Here is a 14048-nt window from a genome sequence, read left to right on the forward strand (position 1 = left end):
CCCTAGCAACAGCATTGTTATTGGAGGGAACTAAGTTAGTTATGAGAGACATTAACACTATTATAAAGATGTCTAAAAATAAAACTACTGACTAATTGTAGTATTTATTACTTTGTAATAATATTACATGTATAAGCAATATACAGCTATAATACAGATTTAATGTCTTACGTGAGGTGGTAGTACCCTAAAGTGTGGCTATGGAAAAGTGACTGTGGATTTTTTTTTTTTTTTGTATTCATTGACGAGGTGAGGTGAGGTTTAAATTCAACCCTTCTTCACTCGGCGTCTGGTTGCACTGGACTGTGTCAAGCTCGCACTGTAAATCTGATCACCTACGATTACCCCATGCACAGTTTATGAGCATGGTATGCAAGTCAGGCAGTGTGTCATGATCTACTTTGTCATCATCCTTTTAAGTGCTGTTGCTGAGTCAACATTTTCTCACTGAGGCATGTTCGTCACAAGCACCTGTGTGATCCTGAAATGGGATGTGCGGTTACTCGACACGAAATAACCATTATTCACTGAGGTTTGAATCAATGCGAGCTTGTAGTTCAGCTGAAATTTGTAGATATCATCCTCTGTGTTGTGTAGTTTATGACATCTTGAGTGAATCGCCACCGCCACAGAGGGAATCATGCCTTTTTCTCAACATCTAGCCGGTATTATTTTGCCAGAATAAAGCTATCTGTTGTTTGTGCTTCTCCCTAAGGGCACAGATTGCATTCTAGGATCAAGAGAGAGAAAGAGAGGGCTTTTTGTCCCACCACTGAATAACCATCACACTCACAACCCACTTTAAAGAGACACGGCTCCTGTCTGACAGCCTCTCTCTCTCCGGGGGTTCAAAGCTCGGAGACTTACGTAAGCGGCAACATGTGTATTGAATGGACAATAATGGCGGACTTAGGAATATACACACACATGTGTGGTTACATGCACAATGATAATCATACTTAATGCCTACCCACACTTCTATATTTATATACTTCACATATTTTTACATTGTATTCATTCAGTTCATACAGTGCATAGTACCTTTACATAGAAGTGTAAAGCAGGAAGCCTAGAAAGAGGCAGAGTGGACACTAACACCAGCTTGTGTTGGGTCAGGGATAGAGTGTGCTAATCATTACCATCTGCCTGCAGCAAAAATAGTGAGACAGAAAAAGATGAACAGAGGGCATTACGTAATACTGTGGAGTCAAGGCAAGATGATGAGGGGCAGCGAGAGTGTGGGATTGAGAGTAGTGGGTGTGGGTGTGGAAGGGGCAGCTGTCCGAGCTGCACCCCAGGCAAGAGGAACATCAACAAAAGCCTGGTCTTTTCTAATAGCCTCTATTGTCTTAACGTTACCTCATTGGACAGAATATCCCAGTTAGATGACATTTTGCTGAATGTTCTTCATTTTTAGACAACAGTCCTCATTTTCTGAGGGCAGCATTTACAACCCTCTTAGTCTGAAATAGACTGAAATCAAAAAGAAAGAAAACACCTATTACAGCAAGGGAGGAAAAAAATATGTTAGCAACACACTTTGTGGCTGCCATCTATTTACCTGTCAGCCTCCTTCACAGAGTGTGTGCATGAGGATGACTAATGCAGGCGGAGATATTACCTTTATTTTTGGTGTGCATATCTCTCTACCCCATGTGCATTTGGATTTGTTTGTGTTCAGTAACGATACCTCATAAGAAAACAGGAAAAACACCAGTCAGCATATGCTGAATGTGTAGGGTTAGGTTCCATGATGACTCAAACAGAGAGGTGCTTCAAAGTTTATTTTACTCGTGTGATTGTGATGCCGTGTTTGCTGTCTTTCTAACTGCCAATCACACGCAAGCCTCTGCCAATTTAAGGAACGTGCACCTGCTTTGAATATGAGGAAGTCAGCACACATACAGCACATACAGGCACAAAAAAGCTATCTGATGCCTGTTTTGGGGATCATGTTGAACACATGATCACATTGGACAGATAAGTGCTATTTAAAACCTCCACCACCGGGGCTTAGGGGAAGATCAGAGATTATTGTTGGCAGTGTGTTGCTCCAGTGAAAACTGGACCTGTCATACTGAAGTGATACAACAAACGATAAATATTACAAATACTGCCAAGTCCCTGTCCCTCTGCCTTAGGGCTGTTCGATATAACGATATATATCGGATGACGATATAAAAACGTCTAACGTTTCATTTTAAGCTATCGTTTGTTTCGTGGTGTCGCAAAATAAACTGTTTAGGGCAATATTTTTTTCATCGTTTTGATGGTCACTGTAGTGGCTATGTTAATTTCTTAAAGTTCTCTCTTCCTCTTATATTTAATATAACCACACTACAGACGGACAAGCGCCTGTTTTTATGCGTTTTGGTTAGCAACAACGACGATAACACCATCGCGTGTCCGCTTGTTTATGTTCCACATAAACCTTTCACAATAAAGCTCAAGATCCTGTTGAGACTTTTCAAAATAAACTGAATCACGTGAAAGAGCAGATTATTTACGGATGAGAAGTAAAAAAGAGCCGCCAGGTGCTAAAAAATAAACCTTAGACTCAAACGTTAAAACAGGCTTTTCTCCGCAGCACGCCGTGTAATAAATACTCACAAAGAAAGCGGCGGCCGCTACAACTTATGTCTAGAAATGTATAGTTTCATGCATCTGTTAAAACACTCGACTCCAGCTACATGACGCGCAGCTGGAAACACTTCCCGCAAGTCGAGCTGCCCGAGATTCACAGAATTTACAGAAAATGTTACATTTTTGTGATTTATATCGTTATCGGACGATAGAATTCTTATATCGGGATATGAGATTTTGGTCATATCGCACAGCCCTACTCTGCCTTCCTCTTTTTTTTTTTTTGAACTTCTAAAACTGGAGTCAAGTGAGGCACAGTTTCTTTCTTGGTAAACAAGATAGATACATCAATGTAGTCTCATTGACATGCAGGAGAAGCCCTAGATAAGAGGGGGATTGTTGGTAGTCAGTTTTTATAAAATGAGTATATTCTTTGGCAGACAGGTGAGATACATCAGTGGCATTACATGAAGAAGAAATAGCAGATAGAGAATCCTAAATAGAAATCTGTTTTACCCCTCTAAAGAGCAAATCAACAGTTGAAGTGGGAAATACATGAGCCAATCATAGATAGGGACAGTAGAGGTTCACAGCAGTTTTAACTGTGTAATAGCAGCCATATCTAGTTGTTATCTTAGACATGAATTTATATTTACTGATCCACAACAGGAATTTGTATAGATTTGTACAGTACTCTAATGGGACACGTAGTTTTTATGTCAAAGTGAGAACCTAATATAATAATTGGCCTTGTTCCAATTATTTGACAGAGGCTTCAAAATAACTGCCCAAAGGCATTACCAAGTAGTGAGACACTTCTAGAAGCACCTTGGATACACATGCAATTATCAGATTAGGTTGGGAAAAACTCAGATGAAAGGTGTACTTTAGAAAAGCCAATAAAGTATGACAAATCTTCAGCCATATACACAGTGTATCGCTTTTTCAGTCATGTGTTTTGTAGCTGTTGACCTGGATCTTAAGTGGGCTATCGTTCTATAAACCAGGCAGATCCTAGGGATTTTGACTGGAATGGTAACTAGAGCAGAGGTGATGTGTTAAATATAGTGGGGAGGCCCTGTCGTCTCCCCAACAACAGCACAGAGCCCACTATAGTACCGGCTGGTGGTGCCAAATCGTAACTCGGCAGTATCAGAGTCCTCAAGTGTCCCCTTAGGAAACTTGGAAAAACCCCATGTTTTCCACATCCAAGTAATAAAAAGTCAGCTGGAAAATCATCCCACGGAAACAGCCCGCTCTTGCCTGGCTTATTGCAGTGCACATTAGGTGAAATGGTCATCTTTAAAACGCAACTGTTTTTGGCACACAATATACAAATATACACATCCTTGAACTCCCCCCCCCCCCTCCCCGCCCTTTCCATAATCACACCTTGTTGTTGCTGCCTGCTTCTTGGCTGGGCTTTAAGTGGCAGTCTCTTTCTCTCCCTCTCCCTGTATGTGCCTGGGCCTGGCTTGTTGATTTTTAGCTGGTTGTGTTGTGCTACTGCCAGAGGGGAGTGTTTTTGGCCCAGCCAAGGCCAATATAAGTTGAGGAGGAAGGAAGGTAAGAGGTTGTGTGTGAGCGAGATTGAGTGAATGGTGTTGTTTCTGCATGTACTTAAGTGTGCCAAACGCTTCAACCAAACTAGATGCAAAACACACACACATGCAAGTACTGTAAAATAGAGTTAGAACTTCCCAACTGATGTATTACCTGTCTCATAAAAGAGAGTTGTCAATGGCACTGCTTGTAAATTTAAGAGCTTCAATTGCAAATTATGTCATTATAGTTCAACAAATACCAGAGTTACCACATAGTATGTGCCTACACATGTTCATGTGTGGGAGGGTGGAGGGCTGCTATGTTTATCATGTCACTATTAAATTTACTGCATGCCATAAATGCACCACGGATAGCCTCAATGGTTCGTGTAAACATCCTGGAAACCAAAACCCCACCCTTCTCCTCTCCCAAATACATATATATATATATATACCACACACAGACCAACTTTGTTGACAGCAATCGCTGTTCTCTCTTTGCCTGACTCTGGGCACTAAATAAAGACATCCCCAGTTTGACTTGCTCCAAAATAAAGCCTCTCATAAGAAGATGCAGACAGATTTACGGCACATCAATGCTGTTGCTCTTTCAGCTGTCATCCACTTCACCATGTTTAAAGGCTCCTTAGTTAGTTCACAGGCAGATGAGAAGTGAAAACAAGAGTAGCAGGCCGTGTCATTTAGTGTGCAATATCTGCTTTAGAGTGAGCGACAGACAGGGATGGTTTTCTCTCTAATCTGGTTTTTATAAAATGTAAAATGTGACAGCTGTCTGCTTCTAAGTTGATGTAAACATTGATATCAAAGTCTGTGTGATATCAGATTAGCTCTGCTGCTGTCAGCAAGAATAGAAGTCAATCAACAAGTGCCCTTTTTAGAAAAGGTTTCTGAAGGAGGCCTTTACTGTTTTGTTTTTGTTTAATCAATGCACACTCACACACATTAAAAACTTGAACCAGATGCAATGAATCTGTGGTGTAGTTATCATTGCTTTTTCTGGTAAGGAGGAAGGAAAACACTCAATGTCAGGAAATCAGGGTGGGTTGTAGGGATGGGTATTAATGAGTGCTGGGGTGTGCTGGAATGGGTGTGTCTATATCAATGTGTACGAGAAGGGAATATCAAAGTTTGAATGAGGCCATACATCAACTACAGGGATTGTTGTCCTCCCAGTTTGTGTTTGTTTTTCCTAATCTCTCTTGCTAAGGCCACACACCAGAAAACAGACATGCATGACTGTCAGTGGTATGCTATCAGAGTACTGCACTATATGAAGGCCAAATGGATGGTAACCAAGAGCCCTAACACAAATTTTATAGATGGATTTTATTAAACGAGAGATGGAGGAAAATCAGAAGTATGTCCCTGGTTGGCCCGAGTTATTGCTGAAAACAAGGCTAATGACTGCAATAGGACACAGCTAATCTTGTTATCTCTTTATCTCTTGTCCTCTGTGTGTGTGCGTGTGCGTGCGTGCGTGTGTGTGTGTGTGTGTGTGACCATGGCTTCTATCTTGGCAGTATTTGAATATTATAGAGTATATCCTACCATTTTTCCAAATGTCTGCGTTGAATTCACAAACACACACAAGTTTTGGGATGCTGGAGAGTAAAACCAACAACTTTTGTGGGAGCACATTTGTGCTCAGACTGGCTGAAAGATTCCTCCGTATCGGGTACATTCCATTTTGATCTGTTTGCTTCCTATCCGACTCATTCTCATCAGCGTGGGAGCTTAGGCACTTTTTAAACTTTTTTTCTGCGTGTGTAAAATGTTTTAGAGACTTCTCATTTGAAAATGTGTGTGAATGTGCGCAGATACACGTAGACTTGCTGATTTTGAAACGTACTTCTCTTGTTTGTTGATTCCAGCATGAAGTTTGTGTTTTGTGTGTGTGTGTGTGTGTGTGTGTGTGTGTGTGTGTGTGTGTGTGTGTGTGTGTGTGTGTGTGTGTGTGTGTGTGTGTGTGTGTGTGTGTGTGTGTGTGTGTGTGTGTGTGTGTGTACGCGCACCGAGAATTCAAGAGTGGATCTCTGCCAGGGCTTAGGGCTTGGCTGAGAAAATGCCTCAAACCAGTTTACTCTGGTTGTGTAGTGAAGAAGTCTGGGGCGGGACTAGAGCTCTTAAAGCTGCAGACTCTATTCTCTATGAGAATATGAGTATGTGTCTACTGTGTATAGCACAGATCGGTAAATTTGGATTTATATTTATTTACATACATATGGTACGGACACTGGTATATCTTTTTCAGGATGTTACATGAGAATTGAAATCTGTTTATGTGTGTGCAAATGTGAACAACTGTGTGGGGATGAACGCTTGGCCTGGCCTCAAATAGTTTTCCCCACATTTTGCTTTCAAGGACAGTAGAAGTCTTAAATAGAACCAACAGGAATAATAAGTGTGTGTCTGAAGCAGATAAGCTTATTTGTCTTTGCAGGATCTTTTTTCTTTTCTTTTTTTTTTTAACAAGAATGCCTTATGCCAAAGCACACTGTTTAGGCTGTCTGTGCCTGTGTTTGTGAATGTTTTCTGGTGTCAGTTCAAGTGGGTAGTATGAATAAGATTTAAGATGAGGTTGGATTGCTTTGCATGGGGCGTTCTGAGAAGGAACTGAGCAAAAAGCATGGTTCTCCCCTCTAAGCGAGGTTGCACAAGCTGTGCAGAAACACACCACAAAACACTTTCACTCTAGAGGCTTTGTCCCCGTGTTTGTATATATGCACACAAGCACATATTTGAACACACACAATAGTAAGTTGTCTAAGATTTACTGTACATGAAATTACATATCTCTCTGTCTTCTGGCTGCTTGTTGGACTTGTTTACCTCCTAATGTAAATTTCTTCTAACATCACAGTTTGTATTTTGTGGCTATATAGAGAATTGTATGTTTCTCTGGGGACAAGGTTAAACTTTTTTTTTCCTTAAATATTTTCCAATACTCTGAAAAACAGACAAACCTCTGTTTAATAGAGCATGGGGTTGGTTAGACAAGAGTACCCCTTAAAACTACACCAGATATGTTTCTTGTGCTCAGTGTGCATTTTTATTTTTCAGGAAGCCGTCAGGTCACGCTGATAAGGAGGTGATGGCTGCCACCGTCCTGACCTCACTGTCCACATCACCTTTGGTGCATTACCCTTCGTCTGCACCCACAGGTAACACCATTGGCTCGGCATCAGTTGCATTCATGCACCCATGCACCTACTGCTCCTTGAGTGCAAGCTGCTTTGTCACACACTGACTCATCCACTGTGTTTAACAAAATCAAGGACATTCACTTTGTGTTGCTCGCTGGGGACGGTGCTCATCACAAATCACTTGATGTTAGTTTACCCTGACACAGGCTGAGCTGCTGACTCGTTGATGTGTTAACATGTATTTATCCCAGAGAAGGGTCACGCAGTGTTATTAGCACTTTATTCCATCATCTTTCCATGCATGTATGTTTACCCAAGCCCAGCACTTACTGCCAACTGTTTAGCCTTGACCATTTCACCACAGCTCCTTTTGCTGTTTCCAGTGTTGCTGTGGTTGCTATTACCATGCCAACCACCAGACGGTCAAAGTCCTGACAGCTTTTTAGCTCAGCGCTAAACCCGGGCTGCTGGTTTTTTGCTCTCAGGAAGAGCTTCTATAGTTTTTATCTCTAAAGGCTAGAAGCACCCTGTTGACACTGCTGCACCATTTCGGACATAATAGAAATAAACCAAGAACTGTAAGCTTTCATTTTAGAAATGATCTGTGATGCAGTCATTAGATCAGATCAGAGGATGCTGTGAGTTTATGATTGCAATGCTTGATGAAATGCTTATTTGACAAAATATTTCAGAAAGGGGGTGTTGCTTGATTACTCTGTGGTAAATCACAGTGGTGCTTTTATAAAAAGTATCCATGGCTGTATGGATCCCTGTTGAGATTGGATAGTTTTTTTTTGTTTTAATGCAACCTCCAAAACCTTTCCTTATATTTTTATAACTTAAAAATTAAATTGTTTATTTATTTATTTGTTTAGCTCCTGGTGCATTTGGTTGTTTAAAAAAGTGGCAGGTTTTTGTTTTTATGAGTTGAGACAGGATTGGATATCCTATTTTTATTTTTATATTTTTTGTGTGAAAACACACAGTCCACTGAAGCCCCTTGATAATTCTGAAAAATAGTTTGATAACCCTTATCTCTTTATATTTATATGGGAAACAGTTATTGAATTGTAGAAGGTCTCTCCAAAATGTATGATATTAGTCCTTGCTCTGTGTTTTTCACTATAATTTGCCTGATTAAAAGTCAGATAAAGCCATTGTGATAATCAAGTCTTAAAGCACTATATAATTGATCAACAAATTAACAAATGTATTGAAAGGGTTTCTGGGCCTACACACTGGAAATCGTATAGTGTTTGTTCTGGGAAGTAAAGAAAGTTTGGACTCAATGGTTGAAGTTTCAGTATACAGTAGCTAAAAAATATGTGGTGTAGTAAAGAATCCATTGTTTTAGATATTATATAATTTGTGGAAATAAGCTTCTAAGGTTTACAGATTAAGACATATGTTTTAATTATTTTGTGACATTAGAATTGGGATTGTTTTGCAAGAGAGCCCCAATATTATGTTTCCAGTAATACAAATTTAAAATTGAGAGGTATTATCAAAGAGTTCTTATAACAGATCAAGTTAAAATTGGTTGTCCTGTTCAAGGCCATCTTCTTGTGCACCCCCTGGACTGTTGGTTGTTTTTGTTTTTTTGTAGGGCAGCTGTCCACTTAATTTGTGTCTGCGATGGCCACTGAATCTGGTCCAGTGTGCCAAAACTGCTGCCCTTCAATTTCATTGTTATTTTTGGGGAATGGAGAAAGTTGCAGGAGGCAAATCTAATGAGGGGCCCATATGGTGAATGAAAATTGTTATGTTGTCTGGCCAAAAAAACTCAAAGTGCTCTGAGCTGGCACTCTGGTATGCAGCATGGTCAGAAGATGACGGGAAGTGATCTGAAAATACCAGCTGTGTTGGAAGCTCAAAGCTGTCTTCTCATCCATGAGATGGCCAGATTTAAATGAGCTAAGTTTGCTGTTTTTATGGACCTGTTCTCAGAACTTCTATTTTTTTCTCATACCTCACTGGTTCACATTTGGCTCTTAGTTCATGGTCAAATTTGTATGTCTTCAAACATAAAACATCCTCATTTCAGTCACGTCTTGCCAATAACAATAAGTTGTTGTGTTGTATAAACTACAGCCCCCAAGCCGGCCGGCAGAGCTTGGAAAGAGGTGCTGTCAGCTAGCTACAGCAGTTCGACCAGCGGCAACTGGAGCTGGGATGCCAGTGACCATTCAGTCCCCTCCACTCCGTCCCCACCACTTTTAAACGATACAAACAAGAGCTTCCCGCTCTCGTCCCAGGGTGATGATGGCAGTGAGGATGTCACAGAGAGCCCGCACTTCATGTTTGAAGACCCCATACCTCGGAAGCGAAAGGTAAAGATAAACGCTTACGTCCTGACTTTCTTTCTTAACTTGGGCAGTTTTGTGGCATCCAAGCGGCTTGAGGCTTGAGGCAGTGGTGTCACACCTCTGCAGCTTGGACTTTGTTTTGGTCTCAACAGTTTTTTTTTTCACCTCACTACACCTTAGTACACCTGATGATTACAGTTTGTGTTTAGATTTGGTGTAGGCTGCTGGGGGCTTCCAATAGTGCACTGAGCATTTCTTCTTCTTGACCTTTTTTTCACTCTGTGTTTATACACCACACTGTGTTTCCACAGCATGTATTTTGTCCTGTCTCACTCCTCTCACCCCCAGCTGATTGCAGCAGATGGCTGCACTGAGGTTGGTTCTGCCAGAGGTTTCTTCCCATTAAAAGGGAGTTTTTCCTTCCTGCTGTTGCCAAGCGCTTGCTCTTAGTGGGTCGTCTGATTGCGGGAGTGTTTGCTGTATTATTGTAGGGTCTCTACCTCACAATATAAAGCCCCTTGAAGTGACTGTTGTCAACTTGATAAAGTTTCATAGAGAAGTTTAAAAGAGGAAAAAGCAGATTCAATTTTAGTTTTGAATAGGAAATAATCAGTGGTTCATCCACCCATCTGTCCATCTATTTTCTTAACCACTTGTCCAACTTAGGGTCCCAGGGGCCAGGAGGCTATCCCAGCTGTTATAGGGTAAGAGCATTTAACACATGTCTAGGCTAAATATATAGAGTACATCCTGAAGATAGTAAATCAAGCTGAGCTTGTATACAAACAGCTCTGTACCTTTCTAATTTTTAAGTACTAGGTAGGAGATAGAAAATCCACAACACAAACAGTCAAACATAAGCACTAGGCAGGTTAAATAACCTCTTACATATGGCCTGCCACTCTCTGGTTGTGTGGACGATTGATTATATTCTTGCTTTTACTTCACCTCCTCCGTTTTGTACTACAGAAGCAGTCCAGAACAGCAAAATGTTTTTGCTGTCAAGTAGCTTCCAATTGCCTTTTCAGTCCTTTCAGGGAAAGAGGTGGTAGGGTTTTATAACAATGAAAGAAAATCGGCAGACTGTGTAGGAATGAACAGCAGGAAGTAAGCATGCAAGGGATGCATAAAAATGAGGGCAGTTGGAGGGTATAAAGACGGAAAGGAGAACTGATGCACAGGGTAGCAGCAGAAGGAGAAATCAATCTCAATATTTCCTCCGGCCATACGGTGACAAAGGAGAGCTCATATACTGTATATGTGGGAGTTTGCAATTGAGCCTCCCTGGAGTGAGGCAGCAGTGAATATATGAAAACCATAGAGACTCCAAGGACATGCCATTCTATAGATAAGCAGACAGGAAATTAAGTAGGATGATGCTGGGGCAAGTATAGAAAAACAAGTTGTGTGGAAGTGGGCTTAAAGGTTGGCTAATTTGCTGGTTAGCTTTGTGTTGTGACATAGCTGTCACAAACTCTTAACAGCAACTACCCCCACTGGATTTTAGGCTGTCTGATTTTTGTGCGGGCATTGAATTAAGAGGATTATTTAACATGACATTCACTAGTCTTAATGTTACTGTGGTAAGAGGCAAGAAAAACACTTTGAGAATTAAGTGATTTGTGATTGTTTGTAGGATTACAGATTAGCTTTGCTGTGTACTTTTTGTTGCAAACAGCTTCATGGGGTACGTGCATAAAGCTAGCAGCAGTCAAAGAGTTTAGGAGTTTGGCCTCTTGTGTTTTTGAAGGGTTTAGGGGTAAGTGTATGCTGTAGGAGTCCGTGAGAAGTAGTTCAGAGGAATAGCGGTGCAGGAGAAAGTTAATGTAACTATTGTTAAAAACCTGCTTTAAACTCGTTTCTCTTGCCCTGCTTCCTCTGTCTCTCATGCTCCCTCCCTCAGTTCTCTTCTTCTTGCCCTTTTTTCTCCAGAGGCTATTGGAAGGTAATAAAAGCACACACCCACTGTCTTTCACCCACTGTCTTTCACCCACTGTCTTTCATTAGCAGCAATGCAAGTCCCTGCCTGCTAAAGGGACAGCTGCCAGGGCCTGATATGTGGAAAAAGAAAATAAGTCAAAATAAAAAGTGGCAATCTATCTCTCATCAACTAACAGCTTCCCATTTAAATGAACTAAGGTCTTATGTTTTGTTCTTTTGTTGTTCTTTCTTTTGGTAAAATCACAAAAAAAACAAGAGGATCAGCTATGAGAAAAATTTCCAAATTACACGTCTAGTTTTGTGAGAGGTCTTGAATGTTTTGTTAAACAGTGTGACCAGCCTTTTATGTAATCACCGAATTATTTCCTGTGCTATATATCCCCATTCCATCCCAAAGAGTTCCCACTGTACTCTTACTCTTTCTCAACAGAGCAGTTCTTATTGAGGAGGCCACACAGGCCATCCCATGCATAACTGAGTTATGCAGAAAATGTGTTCATTTATTTATTGTTTTAATTGCAGCTTGATTCTCACTCAGAAACCAGAGCACAACTGCTAAGATTTTGCAACAGCCAGCTAACTTTAGTTTTGTTTTTGGTAAACGTCTCTTGCAGAACTCAATGAAGGTCATGTTCAAGTGCTTGTGGAAGAACTGTGAAAAGGTCCTCAGCACCTCCTCAGGGATCCAGCGACACATCCGCACCATCCACCTGGGGTTAGTTGGTAGTCATCACAAAGTAAACCCACACAGTGTTGAGTTACTGCCTTCGGGGCTCAGCAGACTGTATTTGTGTAAAATATGACCAGATTACAGCTGCATATTATGTTGTGCTGTCAGATGTTTAAAAAAACGATTAAATGATTAGAAAATTGTAGGCTCTTAAAGATAGGTTGTTTGTTTTTTTTTTATATTGTGTGTATCATGCACTTAGCACCATGCTTTTCTTAGCTAAATACCTAAACATACCCATGCCACCGTCATGTGTTTTATAATCTCAAGAGATCACACGGATATTCTTTTTTGTGAAGCTGTCATTGTTTAAAGCTGTGTTTTCTGTTTGTGTTAGTAATCTCTTTTCTGCAGCTCCAGATAATACTCCCATACCTTGTGATTTTAAAATAGTGTGGTAAGACAAGAAAAGTGACACACATTGCCACAGTTTGGATGGTGTCCAACTGGGCTATTGAATTACTGTGCCTCTGCACAGGTGCTCACAGGCACATTTGCTATCAAAAACCATTCAGCCATGGAACGTATGCAAAGGTTTACAAGTAAAACATTTTCATTTTCTGGCATGAATTTCTAACTGCTCAAAAATAAGATTTTTTTTTTAGGGGATTTAGACCTGCTGTGCAGATATAAATCCTGAAAATACAGGTGTTTAAGCCAAGAAGCAAGTACAGCAAAGATAAATGATCTGTCTCAAAAGATAGAAAGACTAAATTGATTACACCAAAAAAGGCAGTGCTTGAAGGAAGATTCTACATTCTTAAGCAAAGGGCACATAAAAGGTTAGGTGAATATTACAAAAGGAAAAATGTATTCACATTGTATTCACATCACAAGTTTATGGAGGTGAATAAATTATGACTGCAACTGTGCATTGCCCAGTTAAGACCAATTTTTCTCAGCTTAACCCATAATTTATTACAGTGCATGGAGATGTTGTTTCTTTTGCAAGACATCACATTATATTATATATATTATATATATTATATATATGGTCAACTGGCATTGATGAGTCATGCTGTGGCTGTTTTTGCTGTGCAGCAGGTACGCCTTGGGTAATCAGAAATCACTAACAGAAGGCTTGAAAGCGATTTCATACCTTTATGCAATTCTAAGTTAAGAGAAAGAGACACTGTTACTCGAAGGATTATTTTCTCTTGTGGGCGTTGTACTTAGTTTTTGTTTTTGTTAGTTTAATTCCCAGCTTGTCTGTTTAAGGACCTTTGCAGCACACTGGGTTATACTGCCCCCTTCTGTTGGAGAGAGTACACTTTTTTTTGTTATAATCAACAACTTGTCTATCCGTATTTATAGGTGTCTATCTTGATTCCGTCGTAATGTATTGAGAGCCTGTTTGTGGTTTCTTATCATTATCACTTGTATTTTTACAGTTTTTCTTAAAAAACAATTTAAATGTTTATTTTAAATCGGGAATATATAACCTTCCCCTGTAGGCGAAGCAGCGACTCTGACTACAGTGATGGAGAAGAGGACTTCTACTACTCAGAGATTGAGGTCAACATGGACAGCCTCACGGAGGGCTTGTCCAACCTCACACCCACTTCCCCAACCACAGCCGGTCCGCCGCCCATCTTCCCTCCACCGCTCACCGATGTCCCTCACTCCAAGCACATCAACATGAATGGTTCGCAGTGCCACGCCCCTTCACTGCTCAGTCAGTCAGCTCCCTCCACACTCTGCCACATCCGCACTGACCATGCCTACCAGGTAATTCACATTCAGCGCGAGACAAGACACACAGAATAGCTGAAGCTGCATT

General features: G+C 40.7%; 1 protein-coding gene across 2 annotated transcripts in view; it reads left to right on the forward strand.

The window, feature by feature from the left end:
• Positions 1-14048, forward strand: part of slc2a4rg (SLC2A4 regulator) — a 36218-nt gene that overhangs the window by 15429 nt on the left and 6741 nt on the right. For both annotated transcript variants that reach the window (XM_026153769.1, XM_026153770.1), the window contains exons 3-6: positions 7209-7309; positions 9383-9621; positions 12153-12253; positions 13723-13996. In XM_026153769.1, the coding sequence (XP_026009554.1) occupies positions 7209-7309; positions 9383-9621; positions 12153-12253; positions 13723-13996 (715 nt within the window). The remainder of the gene's footprint in view (positions 1-7208; positions 7310-9382; positions 9622-12152; positions 12254-13722; positions 13997-14048) is intronic.

The sequence above is a fragment of the Astatotilapia calliptera genome, chromosome 20 (assembly GCF_900246225.1).
Source record: "Astatotilapia calliptera chromosome 20, fAstCal1.2, whole genome shotgun sequence".
Classification (NCBI taxonomy): Eukaryota; Metazoa; Chordata; class Actinopteri; order Cichliformes; family Cichlidae; genus Astatotilapia; species Astatotilapia calliptera.